This window comes from Vidua macroura, chromosome 2, assembly GCF_024509145.1.
Source record: "Vidua macroura isolate BioBank_ID:100142 chromosome 2, ASM2450914v1, whole genome shotgun sequence".
Lineage (NCBI taxonomy): Eukaryota > Metazoa > Chordata > Aves > Passeriformes > Viduidae > Vidua > Vidua macroura.
In genome coordinates this window covers 91,251,320-91,273,433 of record NC_071572.1, presented here as the reverse complement: position 1 = coordinate 91,273,433, position 22,114 = coordinate 91,251,320, and the positions used below count along the sequence as shown (strand labels likewise).

Sequence of the window (22,114 nt, the reverse complement as noted above, 5' to 3'; positions counted from 1 at the left end):
CTTATGAATTAAGAGACTGAGCTTTTCTATGCTAGAAGGCTGCTAGAAAGCTGTTTTCTGCACCAGCTACACCAACAGAGCTCTGCTGGATGTTGGCAGAAGGTGGGCTTGCTACTGACCCAGTTTGTGTTGGAGGCAATGCAGATAATTTGACAAAGCATCCTTCTTTTGGTGTTGCTGCATCTATACTCTAGTTTTTGCATGTAAACTTCAGGTGTTGTGGTTTCTAATATTCCTACTGAACATAATTGCATCAGAAAAACTTGCCAGTGTAATCTCATATTAGCCATTGCTGTAAAAGTCAGTTGTAGAAGGACTAATCTTTGAGGATCTGCACTTACAATCAGTGCTTATACTTGTGCGAAGAGGAGGGGAAGAGGTGTTTTCGTTATTAAAACATGTGAACTGTTGAAAATTGTATTTCAGTAGCATTGCAGGAAAAGAAATTGATGGGCAGACCTTCTAAGATGAGAGTTCATTTAGATGTAGATCATGAGTTTCTGGTCCAAAATATCTTGGAAGTTTATTGAAAGCTTGTCTCTGCCTTCTGTCCTTTTTGAAAGGTTGTGCTGTTGAATGTTGAGGGGTGACAAAGCCTGCAGGTTCTTCTGTCAAAAGGAGCAGGTCTTCTGAACTTAGTTGAAAAAGCTGGCCAGTACAAATCTATTTGTTTCAAGAAAATAGCAAGCCTAGTTTTCCTTTCATCTGAAAGATGACTCAAACCAAAAAATCCTTGAGATAAAATGAATAAATAGAGAGGACTGTAATAATTAGTTACTAAAGTTGGATTAGTCAGGTAAGCTCATGAAGTCAAGCCATATCAAAATGAGTGCATTACAGTGCTTAAGCAGAGACTCTGGTGCATGAGTGCCATTCTGTATCACTGTGATTTTGTTTAATTTCATTTGTAAAGTGCAGAGATATGTGGTAGGTTGGAACTAAATAATTTTAAGCTTGTGACTTTGGAGGCTCTCTTGAACAAAGGCCAGTTTCAGCTGTTCAAATTTGAACTGAGTTCATTTTTCACAGAGATGGAATTACAAAGCCAGTATTGTATTAGCATGATTACAAGAATAAGCCCACAGATAGTTACAGTTGTAATGTGTTGCAATTACTACACAATGGTAAGGAGTTAAGCATGCTTTGGGACACAGGGAATTCTTTTCTTTTAGCCACCATGAAAAACATGCTGAAAAATTCATTCCAAGATCTTAAAGTTACTTAATGGAGAAGGATAGAAGACTGGACCTCAGAGTAAAGCATGTAGTGTTTAAATTTTAAAAAAAGAATGGTTATTCAATGACATAGTTTCAGGCAAAGCTCTATGAAGTCTTTCTTTTAGAAGGAAGATGACAGTTTCATTCTGGTTTTATCAGAGAGAGTTCATCTTTCAGGAGAAATGACATAAGAATGTTGATGCCTTTTAAAAATTCATTCAGCTGCTTATTAAGCGACTGTGTGAGATTTTAATGGAGCAAGGAGGAATAGTTTCTACTGCCTGAAACAGTACGTGCTCCAGTTCAAGACCTCAGCGTATCTGTGTGCATGATATTCACAGAAACATACCTTGGAGTGGAGTTGTGATCTTTGAAAAACACTCTGGAGTCAAATTTTGCTTCCCTGAAATCTTAAGTATTAAGATCCCAAAGGTGTTTTGGGAAAAATAAGTGACTTCTTTATCAATTTAAATTCTTTTGATTTAATCTAATTTTGGCAGTGTTTTTCTGGTGCCAAATTCTGCTTTGCTTCTGAATTATGATCACAACACAATCTTTGAGCCAGGTTAGTAACACCGATAGATTTAAGAAAGACATAAATGTTTTTTCCTCTTTGCCTTTTTGTCAACAGGTGTAGTCATAAGAATGACTTGTGCTTTCTTCTTGATTTTAATCTGCTCAAACAGTAGAGCTTGCTCTTCAATGCACAGTAGATTGACATTATTTGTTTGACATTCATGTGGCTACAAAAAAAGTTAACAGTATTTTCTTGGAGACTTGGTAAAATTACCTGTGTTTTACTCAGTGTCTAGAACTTCCTCTTGCCATCATTTAATATAGAAGAAATAGAAAATTGAAATACCATTATGTGGAAAGAGTTGGTTTGAGCTTACTGGTAGGATGACTCTTGACTTTAACACTCTTTAATGATAACTTTGTAAAATATACATATTTGATGTTGCTGAGCTTTTGGTTGTTCAGGTCTTTAACACTGATAAATTAGTTTAAGAATTTCTGTCCAGTTTTCTCATACTTTGCTGTATCTGACATAAGAGGCCCCTAGAAGAAAGTTTTGTTTAATTCCATGTTGTATTAGTTTGTTAGGAAAAAAAAGTCTGCAAAAAGCTGCCAAAACTTGCTGATAGGTTTTGTGCTTAACCAAATCTGTTCAAAATTCTATAGGTTTCCTTGATGAAACCATGTTATTGAAAACCCAGATGTGCTTCAGTTTCAAGATGAAAAGGCATTGAAGGATGCCATACTTGTGTAAGAGAATGAGGCAGAGACATCCATAAAACAGGGAGAATAATTGTCCAACCAAAATATTTTAACCAATTGTAACTTTTTTTCTACTTTACTTTCCGCCTTATTAAATTCTCTGGTTCTATACCATACTGACTTAGCTAACTTTTGACTTGGAGAAGAGTTGCAAGCCATAGCAAGTACTCCATAAAGCAGCTGTGCAAGCAGAGGATTTTTCTTACCTGCTTCAACTTTGAGATTTTAGAGTCAATTGATAAAATTTTCTTCACTTAGGTGTAACTTCTCTAGAATTGGGTTTTTATTCTGTGAATATTGTTTGTCTGGGATTCATATAATTTGCAAAGAATCTAAACATATGGCTCTGCCATATCTGTAGACTTTCTTGGATTATTTATTGACTGCTTCAATGCACTATAAAAGCATAGGTATGATTTTAGAGTCAAGTGTAATACCTAGCATCTCTATAACATAGAGATGCTAGGTATTAAACATAACTCTACATGTTGTACAACTTGTAGTACCTTTTTTAATTTTTTAGCAAGAATGCAGTTATTTTAACCATATCTCATTTGTTTGGTTAAGGAAGCTGCTAGGGAAAAAAAAAAGAAAATGTTTGTTAGGAAAAACATCTCTTAAAGCTTCAGCAAGTGGTGGAAGAAGTGTAAGGTCAAGCATTCATAGACAGATTTCTTAAAAATGTGGCATTAAAAAGTCTTTGGATATATTTGCAGACATCTGGGTAGAAAGTCAAAAGGATTTTTTATAATTACTTGAAAAGTGTTTCTGACTTTTCACTATGTGGTGGCATGGATAATTTTATTACCATAGATGTGGAATAAATTTAACTTTGTTAAAAATTTCAAAGGGTAGATATTTACTGTTCAGTACAACTAAATATTTTTATGTGGGTTAGGGTAGAAGGTCTGATGCTGTCTCAGTTGAAGTTATGAAAACCCAGTATTATTAAGCTCAGTATTATGAGTTATATGATGTAGGAGGGCTTTAACTGCCCCAGTCTGTTCTTTATGTCTAAAATAGTAATAACATCTTCAACAGGCATATAGAAAAACAAAAAAAAAGCTTTTTCTTAGTGATTTCTCTATTGCTATATGGATGAATGCTGATATCTTAATTGGCCATTTAATGCTTCGCTCAGCAAATATTTCCTTCCTCATTGCAAAGCACTTCAAATTCGTTCTATTACCCCAGGGTGTTGTTTTTTGGTTTTTTTTTTTTTTTTTGTAACTTCAGGCTCTTCTAGTAATTAGCTATTTAAACACAATTTACAAATAAACAAGTCTAAATGTGGCCTGTTTTTTTTTTTCAAGCCGCTACCAAAAAACATGGTGTCAAGACTATGTGAGTCCAAAAAGGTGTGTGCTGCAGCTGATATGCAACTCCAGGTATGTGTTTTGCATTCTAGTTTCTACTCTCTATTCAGCACTTGCAAAACATATTTTTGTTCTTATAATTTGACCAAATTTTTTATTTTAATGTAATGTGTTATCCAAGTATATGAAAATTAATTAACATTTATTAATTTTTATATTAATTTTTATATTTGTTTTTCTGAACATATTCTGTGTTGTCTGTTTAAATGTAAATGCTTATATCTATAGGAAAATATAATGAAAACCCCAGCTTTTGAAAATGGTTGGATTATCAGAATTCCCAAATGTAGTTTAAGATCAAATTCTTTAGTTAATGGAATCATTTAAGGAGAACTTGAAGTAGAGGAAGTTTTGTGCACCTTGGATCATTAAAAGAAAGTAGGACTGAGAGATATAGGCTACCATAGTAAAATCAAACCAGCACAACTATTTACTAGAATGTGATTTGAGCTCCTTGTCTTCTGCAGCTCCAGATGAAAGGGGCCACTTGTCACATCAAAATTGCTGGCTGAGCTGTAAGGATGTAAGACTTCTTTCTCACAGTGTTAGGAGAAGTAACTAAATTTATAAACCTTTATTTTCTGTGGGTAGATGTGATTGATTAGTCATTTCTATAAACAATCAGTGATGCTGTTCTTCAAAGGAAGTAAAGGAAATCAGATTTCTATCTAAAATGTTATTTGGCCTTTCTCAGTCCTGCAACAGCAGTTCTCAGATGTGTACAATAGCATTAGCATCCAGCCAAGTTTTTTTTACAGTAATCATTTGGCTACTCTTAGTGTGCTACAAGTTCTTGCTGTTTGATTGTGTTTTCTTCTTTGTTTTGCCTTAAGCCCAAAGCATATAGTTTTTCCTTCTACAATTAATCTGGTGTTTAGGTGAGATAACTCTGCTAGTACCTTAGTGAAGGTTAGTTACTGAGATGGGGAAAGAAACAAATTTACAGATCTTTGGTGGTCAAATGATCACAACCCTATCTACAAACATGAGCTGGGCTGGTTAACTGAAGTTGATCTGAAAGAGAAACTTAAGTATTTGCAGTTTTCTCTGTGCAGTCACATAGAAGACTTTAATCAGAAGTCTGGAGTGTGGACCTGTAAGTTGTATACATGTCATTTACACTAGTCAAAGCCAAACTGAACACTGTTTTCAGTGTATACATGTATTTTTCATTGGTTAAACTTAATGGACTTTTGAATTGTGCTTTCAGTGCAGTGCTGGCTGTCAACAGCCAGTGTTGGCTGGATAGGTGCTACCTGTGGCTATACTTCTGTGACATGAGAATATAACTGCACTCTCTCTACAGGTCTGATTTTAAAATGCACACTGCTGGCTTTCAAAGATTCTCATAGAGATGTCTGATAATCCAGGAAGAATGTGGGCAAGAATATAAATAATTAATACAGGAGGTTTTTATTGAGGAAAAAAAATTCTGGATTGAAATAAAATTTATACTGTGAATGCTTAATCGTGGACTTTCATTCATGAGGGCAATACACATGTACAGATTATTAACCACCAAAGTGTTGATCAAGTCCTTTGACATGCACCCATTCTTTTCTGATTTCTCTATCCATAACAGCTATGTGTCAATCTGACAGATTTCTTTCAACTCTTTTTATGTATTTGCTATGATCTTGTCAAGGTTTGAGACCAAGCTGACATTGTGGAGGCTAAATGGGCTCAGATATCGAGCAATGTGTCACAAATATATTCACAAGTGACCTGGCCTCCCTGTTCTGTAGTGCAGGAGAGAGTATTCCAAAAGGAGAAGTCATTGCATCAGTTGCTTGTGGTGAGGCTGTGCAATGTCCCTGCTGTTGTTGGCCCTCAGCTGCTCCTGGGGCCTCTTTAGAGTCTGTCTTGGAGTCATTCCACACCCTGTGGCTCAAGAACACCCACTTTGGTGGGCTCAAGTTCCCATGGGTGCCTAATGATTGACTGGTGCTGGCAGTGATACAGTGACTTAGCAGGCTGCTTGCCATCAAATTTTTCTTGTGGAAAATAAGTTAAACTGGTTCCAACACATGCCAAATGACCACAATGCGATACTGAATAATATTATTAATTTCCTACTTTCAGCACTATGTTTTTGGAGATGTCAGGTGTAAAACCTGCAGGAGTGTGCATTCATTTCAAAGAGACAAATTGGCAGAGCTGTTCTGTTGAATAATTAAAAAAAAAGTCCCAGAGAAGTTGACTACATGGCAGATACAAAGCTAATACATTCCGTTTTAGAAGTGCATATTTTAAGTCATGCAGATTAAAAAGTATAATAATTAATTGAAGCAAAATATATTTTAATTTGCAAATGCCAAAACACATATGTGCTGCTAGCTATATACCTGAAAATACTGTGAATGATGATTTTAATACTGTTCCTTCAGACTTGGCAAAAACTATATTCTGTATTGATGGCTAGTTGCTATTTTAGCTATATTTGACCTTTAAAAGTAGAAAAAATGTTGACAAATATTCCAGCAGTGTGGAAAACACCTGGAGGTTCTTCTGTGGCCTGTTCAGAAAATAAGTCTATTGGCACATGAAAGTGAGAAATATTACTGCTTTTTCATAACTGTAATACCTCTGAATTTTCTTTTAGGTCGTGTAATCAGTTACTCAGAAGGAAAGATAGAACCCATACATCTTCTCCTAAGGCTTTTGCCAGGCAGATTGAACCCCAGAGTCTTTCAGTCAGTAGTAACTTCACTGGAAAATGCCTAAATGTGTGCATATTAATGCTGTTAAGCAGACAAGGAGCTAGAAAGAACTGGAATCAAGTGAAACTAATAAATACCAATGTAAGTGCAAAATAGAGAGACAGTATGAAGATTAATAAGTATATGATGGTGCTTTTATATTTTTAAGTCTTTGGAGAAATGTGTTTTACTGAAATAAGAAATCATCTTCTACTGACTGCTTGATACTAAGTATTAGTTTGCTCCTCAGCAGTATTACCTAAAATCCTGTGGTCCTGGGATGTGTTTCCCTTTCCCATTTCAAAGGCCTGTGTAAACACACAGAACTGTGGTTTGTAGATAGAAATGCATGTGGGTATAAAGTTCATCCAAGTTTATTTTCAGGGATGGTTTTTTTAACCATGCTGTCCAGGTGGCCTGGCTCATAGCTTTCTTCCCACACTGAACATGTGCCAGGATCAAGGGAGAGCTTATAGCTGACTTCAGTGATTCATTTCCCTGTCACCACATTGTTCTTTAGACAGAACATTTCACTGGCCTTGAGTTGACATTTCCCCACTTCCTAGCTATGAGTTGGGCTTTTGCTCCTTGACCACAAACTACTTCACTCCAAATTTTACTTTAGAGGAGGTCCCCTGCCGTGCAGATGCAGTTCCCCCATCTTGTGAAGAACACTGAAGAGCAACTGCAGACTGGTCCAAACAAAGATAGGAGATAGAAAAAAGAGGATCAAGACTGTGCTGAAGCTTAACACTAAAGTCTCTTGTCAGATGCTGAAGTTCCTCATGTTTGATTTGGGTTTTGTAGAGAGGAGAGGGAAGTTAGTGTGAAATGACTACTACAGAGTTAAAAAGGTCTAAGGTGACAGGATAAAGTGAGCTTTTTAGGACTACTACGTCGGGTAATTTTCAGGTCTATTCACGGTACTTTCTGTGGGTCATACTCTGTCACCCTTGCTATCATAAACCTGTAGCTTTTGTTAAACTGTGTAAAAAAAAAAAAAAAAAAGAATTCTAGTTACTAGGAATGCAAAGCCATTGTAAAGCCTCTTAGTTTTCTTAGATAAACAAGAGTGAAAAAGTATTTTTGCAGTGTAGTGTAGATTTCTCTTTATATTTTTAGTCTGAACAGATACTGCTGGCTACTCTGCATTTGTAGATAGACAATATTAAGTGCTTACATGTCTTGTTCAGTGTTGCTAGCTGGGACATAAAACTTGCAATATCATTAATGGGTCATTGTGCAGTGAGTCTTACTGACCTCTCTTCTCCTCATTAGCCATGGCAGGAAATCTAGGATTAGCTCCTGCAAGTCATGGTTTATTCACCCTGCTGCTTATAACCCTCAGCTTTTCTTGGAAAAAAATATCAACGTGCACATTTGTTATTTGCCAAGAGAGACTGTCAAAGGATTTATCAGAATTCTTTATATTAGAAAACAGCTTATTCAAACAAAAGGATTATACTCCTTTAGAAATAGTCACAACTTTGATGAATCTACATGTTGTATCAAGAACAAGTAAAAAGATTCTGAATTCTGATAAATTATTAAAGAATTCAGAATGATTTGTACTAACATTTCATAATACAGAATCTTTTCAAAGGTTCAAGGGGTTGTGTTATTTAGGTAACATAAAACATCCAAACAACTTTTTTTTCCATAAAATTTTGTGGTTATAGTTCCCAGAACAGTGTGTTTATGTCATTGGGGATGGTAGTGCACCCTGGGAGTGTGACTGGGCCTGAATCTCTAGCCAAGTTATTTGCTTCATTCTTTGCAAAAAAGCTTTTTGAGGCTCCTTATTGTCAGCTTTCCTATGAAGTGTGCGGACCACGGGATGGCCTGACTTCTTCCCTTAAGCATCTGGATCCATAAAACTTCTTAAAAATATCTTGTGTTGCACAGCAGTGGGTGTACTCTGTATTCCTTGCACTTCCACAAAATAGGAAATCTTCATACTAAAAAAAAAAAGGCTGCAATAATTTCTTCTGTTCATGCCTGTTTCATGTTTTTTGTTACAGTGCCAGAGACTCTGCTTTGCTTTCTTTGCTTGGAAAGTCTTCTAAATGGTGCTGCTTTCCCGCTTTCCAAACACCTCAGTTTGGTCATGCACCTGCATTCTGCTGTAGTTCACATGCACAAAAATTGCTTATGGAGCAGCTCTTACTTCTGACAAAGTACCCTCCTGGTGCAGTGTGCTTTGAGCTAAGCTTACATTTAAGTAAGTTATTGCTCTGATGGTGAGAGCTAAAATAAAGAAAAGATCGGCCTTAGTACTACACTGTTGCAGGGCTCTAGCAGAAACTCAGTAGCATCAGCAGCTCTGTGTAGTGGGCATGGTGCTATTAGGTCAAAGGTGGACTTGATAATCTTGGAGGCTTTTTCCAACCTCATTGATTCTGTAATATTCTTAATATAATTCTTATGTTCACTGCCTAAGCCATAACTTGCCCCTGCAGGGGTGAAGTGTTCTCATGGCTGCATGTACACATCTTGAAATAGCTTATTTTGCAGTGTCCACTTAAATAACTTTAAAATAAGTAACTTAAAAATATGAATACTTTATTAAATCTATTTAAAAATACTTTTTCTTGAAAAGTGGAAGTGCTGGAGGGTCTTAGGGACAGATTTTCATTTATTTAAAAGGTGCAGACAATTTGTACTCCCAGTGTGCTAAGTGACGTAAACATGGATTTATGAAAGGTCATGATGGTGGTGGTTGGTGTACTCCAAAAACCTGTTTCTCTTCTTGTATAACATTAGTATATTATACTAATTATAGAAGATTTCCAAACCATATATATTTAAACTATTCCGCCTCCCTAGTCCATCTCTCATGTTCTTTTCTTTGTGTTTTTTTTGGTTTTCATATGTCAATAACATGTGCCAAAGACAAATGTGTTTTCTTTCTTCAGGTTTTCTATGCTGTCTTGGACCAAATCTACCATGGTAAACACCCTCTAAAAAAGTCAACCACAGAAATTTTAAAGGAAACACAGGAGAAAGTTTATGGATTGCCATATGTACCCAATACAGTGAGTAGCAACAGAATAACTGTATAAACTGCACCTTTTCTTTGCTAGACTAATAATACCCCTTCCTCTCCCTGACCCTTGCCCTGTACACTTATGTATTTACTGCTGTATTGTTATATTGAAAAAGTTTTCTTTCACTCACTTTATCCAGACGGTAGGGATGTTTTTGTATAAGTGTAGTCTTTTAATGATGAACTTCATTACCTTGCCTTTATTTTCTTAGTAAAGAAGGCACTGGAAACAATATATTGGAAAGAGGGTTTATTTGAGCTTCTCAAAGGCTGCTTATAAAAGGCAGCAAAACACTTGTGCTGCACATTGGTATGTATGCTGTCAGCATGAGAGAAAGTGTGAAACAGGAAATGGGGGTGTGTTCTGCTCACTGTATTCCTGTGACCTTTGTCATGTCATTTATGCTTTCATGTGTTATCTGAAAGTGAAGAAGTCTGGAGTTCTACTGAGCTGTCTAATTTTGATCTTCATCACAACACGCGTTTGTTCTGTACATCATGTGACAGCCAAAGGCGTAGGTTGTATATGGCAGTCATGGGATTTCCTCGTCTGTGTGAAGCTGAATTCCTGCCTGGAGCCTGGGCCCCCAGTCACTGTTTGACACGGTAGTCAGAATATTCAAATGCTTTTGCTGCTTCACAGGAAATGTACTTTTCTCCTTAGCAAAATGTGTCTTTCCATCTCTGAGAGTGGTGTTGAGTGATCCTTTTCCTCATCATAACTGTACTGCCCCTGCTCACACCTCCAAAAGAGTGTAACATCTTGCAGTGAGGCTATGATCTTTTTGGGCTAGCAAGTTTTGGCCTGGAACTTAATCCCAGCAAAATATACTGTGAACTTCTGAATAGTCAGAAAATCTATGTTTATATTTATTGAATGTAAAATTAGTGTCAAGAACTATAAGACAGTTTAAATTTCAGTAAAACATTGTGAAAATTTGCATTAGAATAACATTAGTACTCTGTAGAGTATTTAATATCTGTAGTTTGTCTTGCTGTCCTTTGCTGTTCCTCCTTCCAAACTTGAGACATGTTCACGTATTTAATTTGTAGTCCAGATAAAAAAATAAAAGCCTTGAAGTAAAGGTTGGGGTTTTTAAGTGAAAGAATATATTTCTTCCTTTCATCTGATTTCAGAGCTGGACATTGAAATACAGTAAAATACAGTAGTAGGGACCAGGTGTTTTGGTTTTTTTTCTGTAGCATCATTGTCTGTCAGGGCTGTAAGCATCCATTATTATCCCTTCCTGATGAACCCTAATTCTCTTTTACTGCTCTTGACAGGCAAGTAAACTCAGTAAATATCCTCTGAATGTACTTGGTTGGGCTTCAGTCTTATTGTGCAGACTTATTTTCTGGAGTAGAGCCACAGCATATGTCCTCAGAAGATGAATTTCTGTCATTCTCAGGCACATATAATAGGAGAGCTCAGATAATAGGACAATTTGCATGTGTCTTTTTGTTACAGTGCTTTCAAAATGACAAAATATAGACTGCACCTAGTAAGTGAATGCTGCTGCACCTATGGGGTGTACCTATATAAGGTAAACCTAAGCATCACGTGTTACATGCCAACAGTAGGAGGGATAGTGCAAAAATGTCCTGTTGAGAGATAGTGGAAAATAAGTCCTGTTGAGATCTGTATTTGCCATTCAAACAGATAGGCACAGGGGCAGCAGGCATTGCATACAGCAGTGTTTGCATTGGCTGTGTTGGTGCAGACGGGCATGGGAGCTGGTGCCACATGCAAGGCAGGAAGGAAGTCAGATGGAAGCACGGAGAAACAGCACCCCACTAGACTTTGTTTGTCTGAACAATGTAAATCTCAATTTCTGGCTGGACATTGCATATCTGTTCAAAAGTATACAGAGTGTACTGCTGGCTCCTGGAGGATGAAATTCTGCTGGGATTTCATTGCTCTGTTACTGAATCCAGAAGCTAATGATTGCCAGGCAGGGGACAAGGAAATGTATCTGCCTGTTTTTGTCGTGTCTGGCAGTTTTTATTGCCAGAGAAGATTAGTGTTACTGAGTTTGGAAAGTGAATAGCAATTTTGCACAGGCTGGATTCTTGAGTCCAAGGATACACTCAGATACGTTTAAAAAACAGCCAGTCTTCTTTTTGATTCTTCTAGGTAAGCAAGATAAACAAAACAGTAGTGACCATACTTTTTCCAGCCATTCTTTCTTAAGTATGCATTGTGTCAAAAATCTGTGCACTGTGGGGAATTCATTTGCTTTTGCTCCAAACTTTTGTTCAAATCCTAGCTTTTTTCTTATCTCTTGTGAAGTCAGTTTTCATTAGTTATGTCCTGCCTTGCAGCTGATGATACTGTCTGCTTTTAGAGTGTCTCCCCTGGTCTCTTTTACATTTGTCCCCAGGATGCCCAGAGTGGCTTTTGAAAATGTATCAGGTGACCCTTTGATCAATCTGAGACATGATCAAAGTTTCTCCCCATAATCTGTTGCTTAGTCCCCTCATGTCCCCCGAGTTCAGGCTTGAAAAGTGACAGTCATCCTCTCCTCAGGCTTTCCTTTGAGAGTCATCAAAATTTAATGATATGCCATTGCTAGTCCTTTGCCAAGTATAGTAATTCCCATCTCCTACCGGGAGCTTGGTTCAATATTGTAACAGAAAATGACACACTGGGTAAACAGACTGTGCAATGGTAGTGGAGTTTGCAGCCTCCTGCAGTTACAGAAAGAGCTCTCAATAATGAAGTGGTAGTACAGTAAACACCACCTGCCAAGGTTACCTGTATTTTCTTTGTGAAGTAGTTTGAGTTATTGATTCTTATTTTCAGAAAATTATAGACTTACATTATTAATTGTCTGTCCATTGTAGTAACCTTTTCTAGTCTGGAATTTTGGTGGGAGATGGTTTGACTGTGACTGTGAGGAAAATGGTTTTGAAGAATGAGGTACAAGCAATCTGTGTTCTTTTTTAGATCACTGCCAAATAGTCCCTTTTGCATTTTTCAAAATTGCATGGTCTTCTGGTAGGCTTTTCTTCAGAAACAGCTGAATTTCTTGTGTGGTACTTGAATACAAAGTGTGATGATGGAATTAACGCACACACATCATTATAATTACATTTGATAGGAGGCAACATGTTGGTATTTAGGGTGCCTTTGATATTTTTTGGAACACTGAATAATTTGCTATATGCCTTTTTGTTTTAACATATTAAAAATACATATTACTTCAGAAGGACCACCTTTACTGGTACCCTAAAGTGTGCATCACGTTACAGGTTTAATTATGGCTATATAGTTTTGTCCAGAGTACAAATTTCTTTGGCAGCATGGCCTATGGTTGCTAATGTTTGGAAAGACCAAAACACCTGTGAGACCAAAATGTTAGCTAGCCAAGTTTGCCAACAGAAGACAAGGCAGGTATTGTGAGAGATACCCTAGAGCAAAGATGTGTATGAAAATGTTGTATCACCAATGTGGTTGTTAGTCTGTCTTCTTCCTGCAGCTGGGAGGACTCTGCCCAGACAGGGATCCTGACCTTGGAAGGCTCCACCTAGGTCCTTGTCTTAACTTGCTATGGTTGAGTCTGTCACGTTCCTGACAAAGGAAATCAATGGATGAGATGCAACCTAACATTTGGAGTGCTTGCTCAGGGAGACTGTCAGGCACTATGGGAAGATGTGGCTTGCCATGGGAGCTGAAAACACAAGTTTTTCATTAACATGGAACATGCAGAGGCATGGGTGTTTGGTCAGCTGAGGAGGAGTTGATGTCAATAGGCAGAACTGGCTTCTCTACAGAGAGAAAATAGTTTTTGCATCACACATGGTTGTCATGAGCCAAAGCCTGTTTTGTTGTTGTTGAAGAAAATCTGTGTTCAAGAGAGTGTAGTTTTAACAGGCTTTTTCCTCAGCCTACTGAGGGCTGGCTGGCAGTTTGGGTGAAGTATCGTGTTACAGAATTTGCCATCTGTGTCCTTGTGGCATCTGTTGTCTTAGAATTTCTTGTTAGATTTTTGGAGTGACTACTAATGTTCAGTTATATATAGCTGTTTTTGTATAAAATTTCATGTGAATATCAGTAATGCATATAAAAAAATAAATAATCAGACTAAGCAAGCAATGAGGCAGCTGGCTTAAAGTAAATAAGAGATAACCTTTAACCTCAGATGGTAAAAGTGGTTTTGAATTCTGAAAACTTAACTCAAGAGGTGAACATAAATCTTAAAATTATTGGTTAGGAAGGCTAAATCGTGGCTACCTATTAAATTTTAAACTGTAATATCACTTCATATTTATTCTGTCTAGAACCTTCCAAAATTCATTTTAGATTTATTAGGCTAAACTATGATGTAACCTTAGAACCTAAGCAAAACTGAAAGCCAGATTAAAGAAAATGTAAAAAAAAAACAGTTAAAAGGTAGAATGGGTGCTACTGGCAAAGAGATTTAAAAAAAAAACAATTCTGGGTGGCAGATGAGGGAATAAAATTTATGGTGATAATCAATAAGGTGCTAAAAAGAACTCAGTGGGAGAAAAAGCCTGTATATCTGACTGTCTGAGAAAGGGAGGTTATTAGAAAAGTAAAAGCCGTATAAAAGCATGAAAAACAGAATACATGGTAAGTTCTAATGAGCCAGAAGTAAAACTGTGGAAGTTTCAAGCAATTTAGAAACCAAACCCAGCAATAATAATTAAAAACAATGCGTCAAAAAGAGGAAGGCTGCCAGATATTTGCTGGAACTGGAACATAGCTAAGTATGATGATTCAAAAGACATTATGTAGTTATCCAAGAGACTGAACCAAGGATACAAACCATCCTGATGCAAAAAAGATTTGGCAGTAAAGGACCAAGCCATTTAAAACTTTATTAAGATAATAAAAACTAGAAATCATTATATGACTGGAGATAATTACTAAAAGAATGCAAGAATTCAGAACAAAAAAGTCTAGAAATGCTGAGTTGCCAATTGCAAGTAGAGAAAGTAATAGAATTCCAGAATTACTCAAGAAGCAAGAGGAGAGTGGGAGAAAGAGCAGCAATAAATGTCAGAGAAAGCAGTGATAATCTATTCTGCCTCAACATTTTTTGAACAATAAGTGGATTTTGATTAGGTAAGTAATACATGCAGTTTTTGAGATGGATTAAAACAGTAGTGAAATTACAGAATAAAATAGAATAATATATTAGATATAATCAGATTGTCAGAATATTTAAGCTTGTCAGAACAGTCAGTGACTTGGAGGAACTATCACTCACAAACTCATGAAAAACTAGTAGTGTTATGATAACTGCTCTTATGAAGGGAGAAGAACTTGAGAACTGTAGACTAATTGCTCAGATTTTGTCACTCAACAAGAAGTAGAAGCAATTATTAAGCAGTTCATAAGTACCTTGAGAACAGTCAAGTGAGCAAAATAACCCCAGTTTTGTTAAGAACTGCCTAAGATGGAAAAAATCCACTTTCTTCCTAAGACATTGATTGATCTTGGAAACAGGATGTAAGTAATTGATAGTATAATTCTATGCTTAACAAGCTTTCTAACACTTGCAAACTGTAATTGTGCAACCAAACTGTAGATTTGTGGCTGAGTCAACACACAGAAAACATGCTGACAAAGCAGGTGGAAGCTTAGTTTCAGACAGAGACATTTTAAGTGGGCATCACCAGGAACCTGTCCAGATTGGAAATACAAATTATGAGAGTTAAGGAAATCCAGTATTGTGCTAGCAAAGAGAAATTTATATGAGCACACATGAATGGTATTGAAAACCTTTATGAAAAAATTATTTGGAATTGAGGCTGTAATTATTTGTTTCTTATTAATGAGAAAATAGTGGGAGGGGAAAAATTATGTAATTTTTTAGCAAGTGTGACTATGGGTAGTATCTAATCTTTTAAATTATTGTTAATTTTTTCCCTCATTTGTTGAAGACGGAATCAGATACCCAGCATGTCTTGCATCTCTCTTATAGGCAGTTTTAAAGAAACCACTGTTGTAGATCACAGAGACATAAGTTTCATAGTAAAGCCAAAGAGCCTTCATAGAGGAGCATGACTTTTCCACTTCTCCCTCTGCAGTTACTTGAAAGGTACTGATGTTGCTCATATTGCACTTTTTGAGTTTTGAAGAGAGATGAAGTCATATGTTATTACTCAACCCCTTGAAGTTTGTGTAACCCCTTCAAGGTAATTTTTTACCTTGCCATGTTGGAAACTAAAGTTGTTTATACAGAGTGCAAGTCCCTGGATTAGTTTTCATATGAGCTTTTTCAAAAGTATACTGTAAAATCAAGTTGAAGAGTCTGTGTCTGAGGAAAAGATTAATAAAGGAGTGCACAGTGAACTCTGGGGAAGTGTAGTTCTATAAATAATTAATAGCTAAAAAACATTTCAAGAAGATTGGTGCCCTGCTGGGGTCAGTATTAAAGTAGATGCTGGGACTTTCAAAAGCTCTTAAAGTCACCTTTCAAGGTTTGTTTAAGTTTCTGTCTTTGTGGAGTTGGGTTCATTTTATGATAAAGAAAATGCTGATAGCAAATACTGTGAAGATTTGTTTTCCAGTGGTTGTATGACACTATTCACTGGGCGACTATCTACAGCAGTAGAGTGTTTACAGATATCGTAAGATATGAAGCACTTTTAAGGAAATTCTTTTTCCAAGTGTTAGCCCCATGAAACTCAAACACACTTTAGTGATAGCATTTGCCATATTTACCATGTGGTAGACCATTTTAAGGAGCAGTGCAAGAAGTAGTTGCATATGTCTCCTGTTAAATTCTGAATATATTTAGCTGTATTGTACATATATATATGAAAGCACAGATAGCTTTATCTAGTTTGATATAGTTCTGTTTTCATGGCTCACATGTTTTTTCCCCCCCTGAGATTGCACTACTGGAGCTATATTTGACAGTGATAGATACAACTGAATACCTCATTGCCATAAACACAGCCTAGAGAGTCTGAAATGAAATTCTCTTCAAGTGCGGTGGTGGACTGTCCTTTCTATGAAAAGTCAAAACAGAAAAGAACAAGACAGAGGAGCTATTAGCACCCTTGCTTCACAGGAGGTGGCTGAGATGGGGTGAATGTAATTTCTTTAAATTCACACTGCACTTGTGGCAGATTAAGGATTAGAGTCATGCTCCCTTAAATCCATTTCTAGAATGACTCTAGCAAAAGATAATAAATAAACAGTACTGTAAACAGGTAGTGATTTAATCTTCCAATGTTGGTTCAGATACTTTACTTAAGTTCTACTTGCAAATATAGTTTGCAGTTACCATGTTGCTTAAAGTATTTCCTGGTTTTTGTAAGGGCTTATCTTAAGCAGTGTTCATTATGTTTATTTTAAAATAATAGGTCAATACTTAAAATTAGGTTTAATTGGAAAAGTAGTGTAAAATATTTGGGCTTCAGTGTGAGTCTGTGCCCAAAGCAAACAGTGACCTGATTCTATTTATCTCAGGCTTATGAACTTAAAGCTTGGGCAATAATAGAAATTACTAATTATAAATGAAGAGGGGGTATTGCATGTGTATGTATATTTGTGTAGAATTGCATGGTATGACATGAAAGATTTGTTTGAAAATCATATGTTTGCAAATTTCTTATATTTTACTTCAAAGACTAGCTATAATGTTTACAAGTAACACTTGTCCAAATAAGATCAGTTAAAGGACACAATAAAGAATCCATTTTCATATCTCTGTGTCTTTTAGAGATTTGAAGCAATGCAAATCATACGTACAGATTTTTGATGTCAGTGTTCTTTATTATGACCCACATCTCCTTCCCTCAGTCCATTTCTGGGGAGGAGAGAAGAGGATATAGGGTAAATAGTTCTAAATGATTTTGCTGTAAGCAGCTCAAATTCATGAATAGTTTATAAATAAAAATGAAATATTTTTCTTTAAGCAATTCAAAGACCATATGGTATGTATCTAGAATCACCTAAGTGGTTAATTGCATGTTAAATTCCTTTCCTCTTCCTTAATGTAAACAACTGCAAAAATATTTACATTTCCTGCCTTGCTAGATTTATTTATCATTTTATAATAAAAACACGGAAGTGTTATAAATTGAAATCTTAATCTCTTGCTTGACTCACTTTCTGAAATGTCAGCAGTGTCTCTGGTTTGGTTTACTTTGTGTTCTCTCCATTCCTAACACAGAAATGCACAGCCCTGGAAAACTGAAGAGTATTGATATTAGGCAAGTTAGAGGTGCAGCATGAGATGAGATTTCTTGAAATTAGTTTTCTGTTATTCTAAGCAAGATTAGAAACTGCAGGAAAGAAAGTGGCTCTTTATTACATTTTATTATTATTGTGAAACTGCAGAAGAATGATGATGTAATTCTATAAAACTTAGAGGGGTTGAGGTCAAAAATGCAGACTGTAAGTTGACCAAACAAGCTGCTGCTTACCTATGGAGAGAGTTGTTTCTACAGTCAGGGAGTGCTGCAGCTTTTCTCTAAAGGTAGCTGCTGGCACAAAGAGTTTGCAAGCTCTGCATTCTGATACTCATCAAACCATTTCAAAGTGTGCTTGTCTGCATGGCAGAGCAGCGTTGTCCTGGGTTTCCCCTGGTGCTGATAAACCTTGGCCTCAGCAGAAGGAAATAGCCTGTGCTGATTCCCATGCTAACTGCCCTTCTCTCCTGGCTCCAAGGAACCAGAGCCTGCAGCTTTCCCTTGACCCGCCGGAGTCATCCACCCCTGCTGATAGCTAAATTCAAGGGCTTTAGGAGCAATAGTGTCAAGTGAGTGCCAGACATAAGGGGTTCTCCACCCAGTAGTCCCTGAAGGAGATAAGTTGGTTGCTCCTTTGTTGGGCTTCCTGCCAGAATAAGATTTTAATTAAGAAGGGGGAGGGCACCAGATATCATCTCCATGCAATATTGTTATTAATGGAAACAATTCAACAACTTGCTCATTGATGTAATTACTGTAGCACACTTTTTGTAATTAGAAGTCTTAAATGACAAAAGTAGTTCCCTTAATTTAGTATTGGGTCTTTTCAGGTTCTCACTTGTGTTTTTTGTCTTAAGATGCAAAGCAAAATGGACATAAATGTACTTTAAAGTACTTAAAGTCACAGCAGAAACTGCTGGAAGAACATTTTGAAAAGTCCAAGCAATAGTCAAGTATTTCTGTAGGACTTCTTTTCAAATATGTAGTAGGATTTTGTAGCACTGACTGCTGATGAAATTAGTGGAACCCTCCAGAGCCATGTTTACCCACTCAAGCAAAAGCTAGCTTAGTATATATTAAGATATCCACAGATTTTCTTTCAATTTTATCTTTTTACCATCACATATAAAACTTTTTATTGGATTATTTTGTGACAATATTAACAGTTCTAAATTTAAAATTCAAATAATTGAATCCTAAAGTAAAGTAGCCTGCAAAATAGTTTGGTTTAACTGATCCTACCATATTGTTAAAGTGAATGAAGGGGCTTAACTTTTGAATAGAAGATGGAAAGTGTAGTAAATTATTCAGATTTCTCCTAAAGCAGTAATCCTATCCTCTCAAAAGATAACAGGATAAATATTTCTGTCCTCTACTATAAAGGAGGCCTGTGTGACTAGTTTGGGCAAGACACATAGTTTAAGGTAGCTAAAGTAAAATGAACTGAATCTTACCCTAAGAATGTATTCTACAAGGACTTTTTTAAAAAACGTCCTGATAAGGTGTGAGAATACAAAAGTATCAGTAAGGTATTTTTGTTTTCACATGATGGGGTGGAAAGCCATTGCACATGGAATTTTGGAAATGCTTCAGACATGGTTATAAGAAAAGATTGATAATGTTGGTGGGAAAAAAGCCTGTTTAATAACAGCAGTGGATCAGTCACACACCTTTATTGCAGTCTGTTGTGCTGAATAAAAAGCAGGCATGAACATGACCTGTGGATGGCATATTATCATAACCCATGGGCTATGCTGTAAAATGCACTGTTTTATAAACTGCTGGAATGGGTTCATGGAACTTTTTGAAGTAAGCAATTACTCGGAGTCTTCATTAACTTTCTAGCTGCTTACCAAAAATATAACATTTAATAAGGAGACTGCCCTAGTTCTACATGTCTAGCCTTTACCTTGTCCAAAAGGGAATTTGATATATCCTTTTTTCTTTAATGAAGAAATGACTCCTTGTTGGAAATAACACAAGAAATCAAGTCCTCTTATAGCTGAATTTATAAAAATGGAGAAATGGAGTTTTATGCTACAAGGTCATTAATTTAGTTTTAAATATTTGTGGTATTTTTTTTTTAATTTCTCTTTTTTTGGTGATAAATATTTTAAAATATTATTTGTGATAATCACCCCAGTGAGAGGGGGTGTCTTTTTATTCATCATAGACCTTTCTAATGGAGCAACCATATATTCTTGTGGTTTTTGACCATGTTATTGCCTAGGTCATAATCTCCTCTGTATGAAGTAGGAGGAGAGGAAGAGGTTTTTTTGTGTGGGCAGGTAGCTCCTTGTGAATGAAGATAGAGGATGGGTGTTTTAATGTTTGAATATATTTTTATAGGTAGCTAAGTCCAGCCTAGAAAAGTTAATTGTTAGGACAGAATAGAATCAGAAAATGTACTTGAATAATGTAATGGGTTCTGGGTAATACTGAAGATTGGGAGTTCCAGATCAGGAACTTTGTGTGAGGACTGGGACAAAAGTAGTGACAGGAAATTATGACATGCTAGAGTTAGTCATGCTCTAGAGTGGGGAAAATCTGATTTAAAAAAATAATTAAATACAGGCTTCAAATTTCAGTAGGGAATAGCAGTGTTTGTTATTGCTTTTCCTTTACTGCTGTTTGCAGTGGGAAAACAATCTTAGATTCAGCTGGACTCATCCTCCATTTCTGTTTCTTGTTTTAGATACTGTCCTGTTCCAAATGAATTTTTGAAATGTCCACTTCATCATATTTGCAAGCCTCTCCAGATGCAGGGAGGGAGATGAGCAGTGTCATTCCTCGGTCTTTTCTGTACTTTCCTTTTCTCTTATGAACAAAAACAATGTGACATTTAGTAAAGCTTAGCAAAGACAAGGTCAAACAAAATTGTGCAGAGGGTACTGAGGCTGTTTTAGGTGCAGACTTTGAAATCAAGCTTTTGCTCTTGGACAGATTGCTGAGAAGTTGTTCTTTTCTCCTTGCTTCATTGTGATACAGAGTTTCAACAAACCCAATAAATGGAATATTTGATCAACCTGGAAATGCAGATGAGCTGGTTTAGGTGCAGACCATTAAATGCCAAGAGCATTTGAGTGAACAGTGTAATCTGAGGTTTCAAGGAAGACACACTGTTTTAGTTACAGCTTATATTATTATCAAAGTAATTCCTTTCTGATGGGAGGGGTAGAAATATCCTTCACTATGCCAAACACCTGGAAATTATTTTTGTTTGTAGCCTAAAAACCATTTCTAAGTATGTGAAACCAATTCATCAGTAAAGTTTTCCACATTCCAGAGAGAGAGTAGAAACTTGTAATCATAACTTTAAAAACTTATTATAAAAGAAACTGACATGTTTTCCTGCTCAGTCTTCTAAAAATGTAGTCTCTCTGCTCTGTTTCAAAATGTGCTTTTAGTTTAATGATTATGGTTATAATTAAGGGACTAGTTAGAAAAACTATAGCTATAAAGTATAAACATGGCAACCAAAGTACCTTTCAAAGCAAAGAGGAGACTCTGTGTCTGAGATGGATGTTGTAACACACTTGCATTACAATGAGATACAGTACAGTGCTTTACCTTAAAGAGAAAAAAAGATTATTTTTAAGTATTTGTACCATGCATCAAGACCCATTGGAAAATTGAAGACTGGAGATCTTTTTTCATCTCATTTAACCTTGCTACTCATACTTTAGTTGTGTAGGTCACTAGTACAGGCTCAAATGCTCACCCATGGCAAATTCCATTTGTTTTGGGCACCTGTCTTAGGGTGGAGGTAACCATCTTGTAGAAAATAGCTTTTGAATGGCTGAACTACAGCTAACTTTGAGAACTTTATTTGTACATGTTGCTCAGAAAAGGTAGCGTAGCTAGCAACTTGTTTGAAGTAATTTAGATTACAAGGTATGGTTTGTTCCCTTTTCTTTTAAGAAAAAAAACTAAGTAAAAGCCAAATACTTTCTTTTTCCTCCCTTTCAGTTGGTAATTTTTTTTAGAATACACATACATCTTTTTCGGTAATGGAGAATAAGATAATAATCAGGACTTTCTTGAATAAAGAAGCATAGTTTACTTCAGCTGTAAAAAAGGAATTTGTTAATTACCGTGTGCTGAAGAATCACAAAGACAAATAGTTTTTGGAAATTTATGTATGTCCTTTCACTTTTTTGTTTGACTTCATCAGAATTTCAGCCATTTACTGTAGGATAAGAACAAGCATCTCAGAGCCCATGGATTTAAATTTAAAACATCTGTTATACTACATTATTGTTTATCTTTTAGTACCTCTTTGAAACTCTATTTTTTGTAGTACCTGCAAAAATCATGACAACAGAC

At 36.2% G+C, this 22,114-nt stretch overlaps 1 protein-coding gene across 1 annotated transcript in view; it reads left to right on the top strand.

The window, feature by feature from the left end:
- MIPEP (mitochondrial intermediate peptidase) overlaps positions 1 to 22,114 on the top strand; it is a 65,060-nt gene that overhangs the window by 33,953 nt on the left and 8,993 nt on the right. Inside the window, exons 15-16 of the mRNA XM_053971796.1 lie at positions 3,809 to 3,883; positions 9,486 to 9,605. Coding sequence (XP_053827771.1) covers positions 3,809 to 3,883; positions 9,486 to 9,605 — 195 coding nt within the window. The remainder of the gene's footprint in view (positions 1 to 3,808; positions 3,884 to 9,485; positions 9,606 to 22,114) is intronic.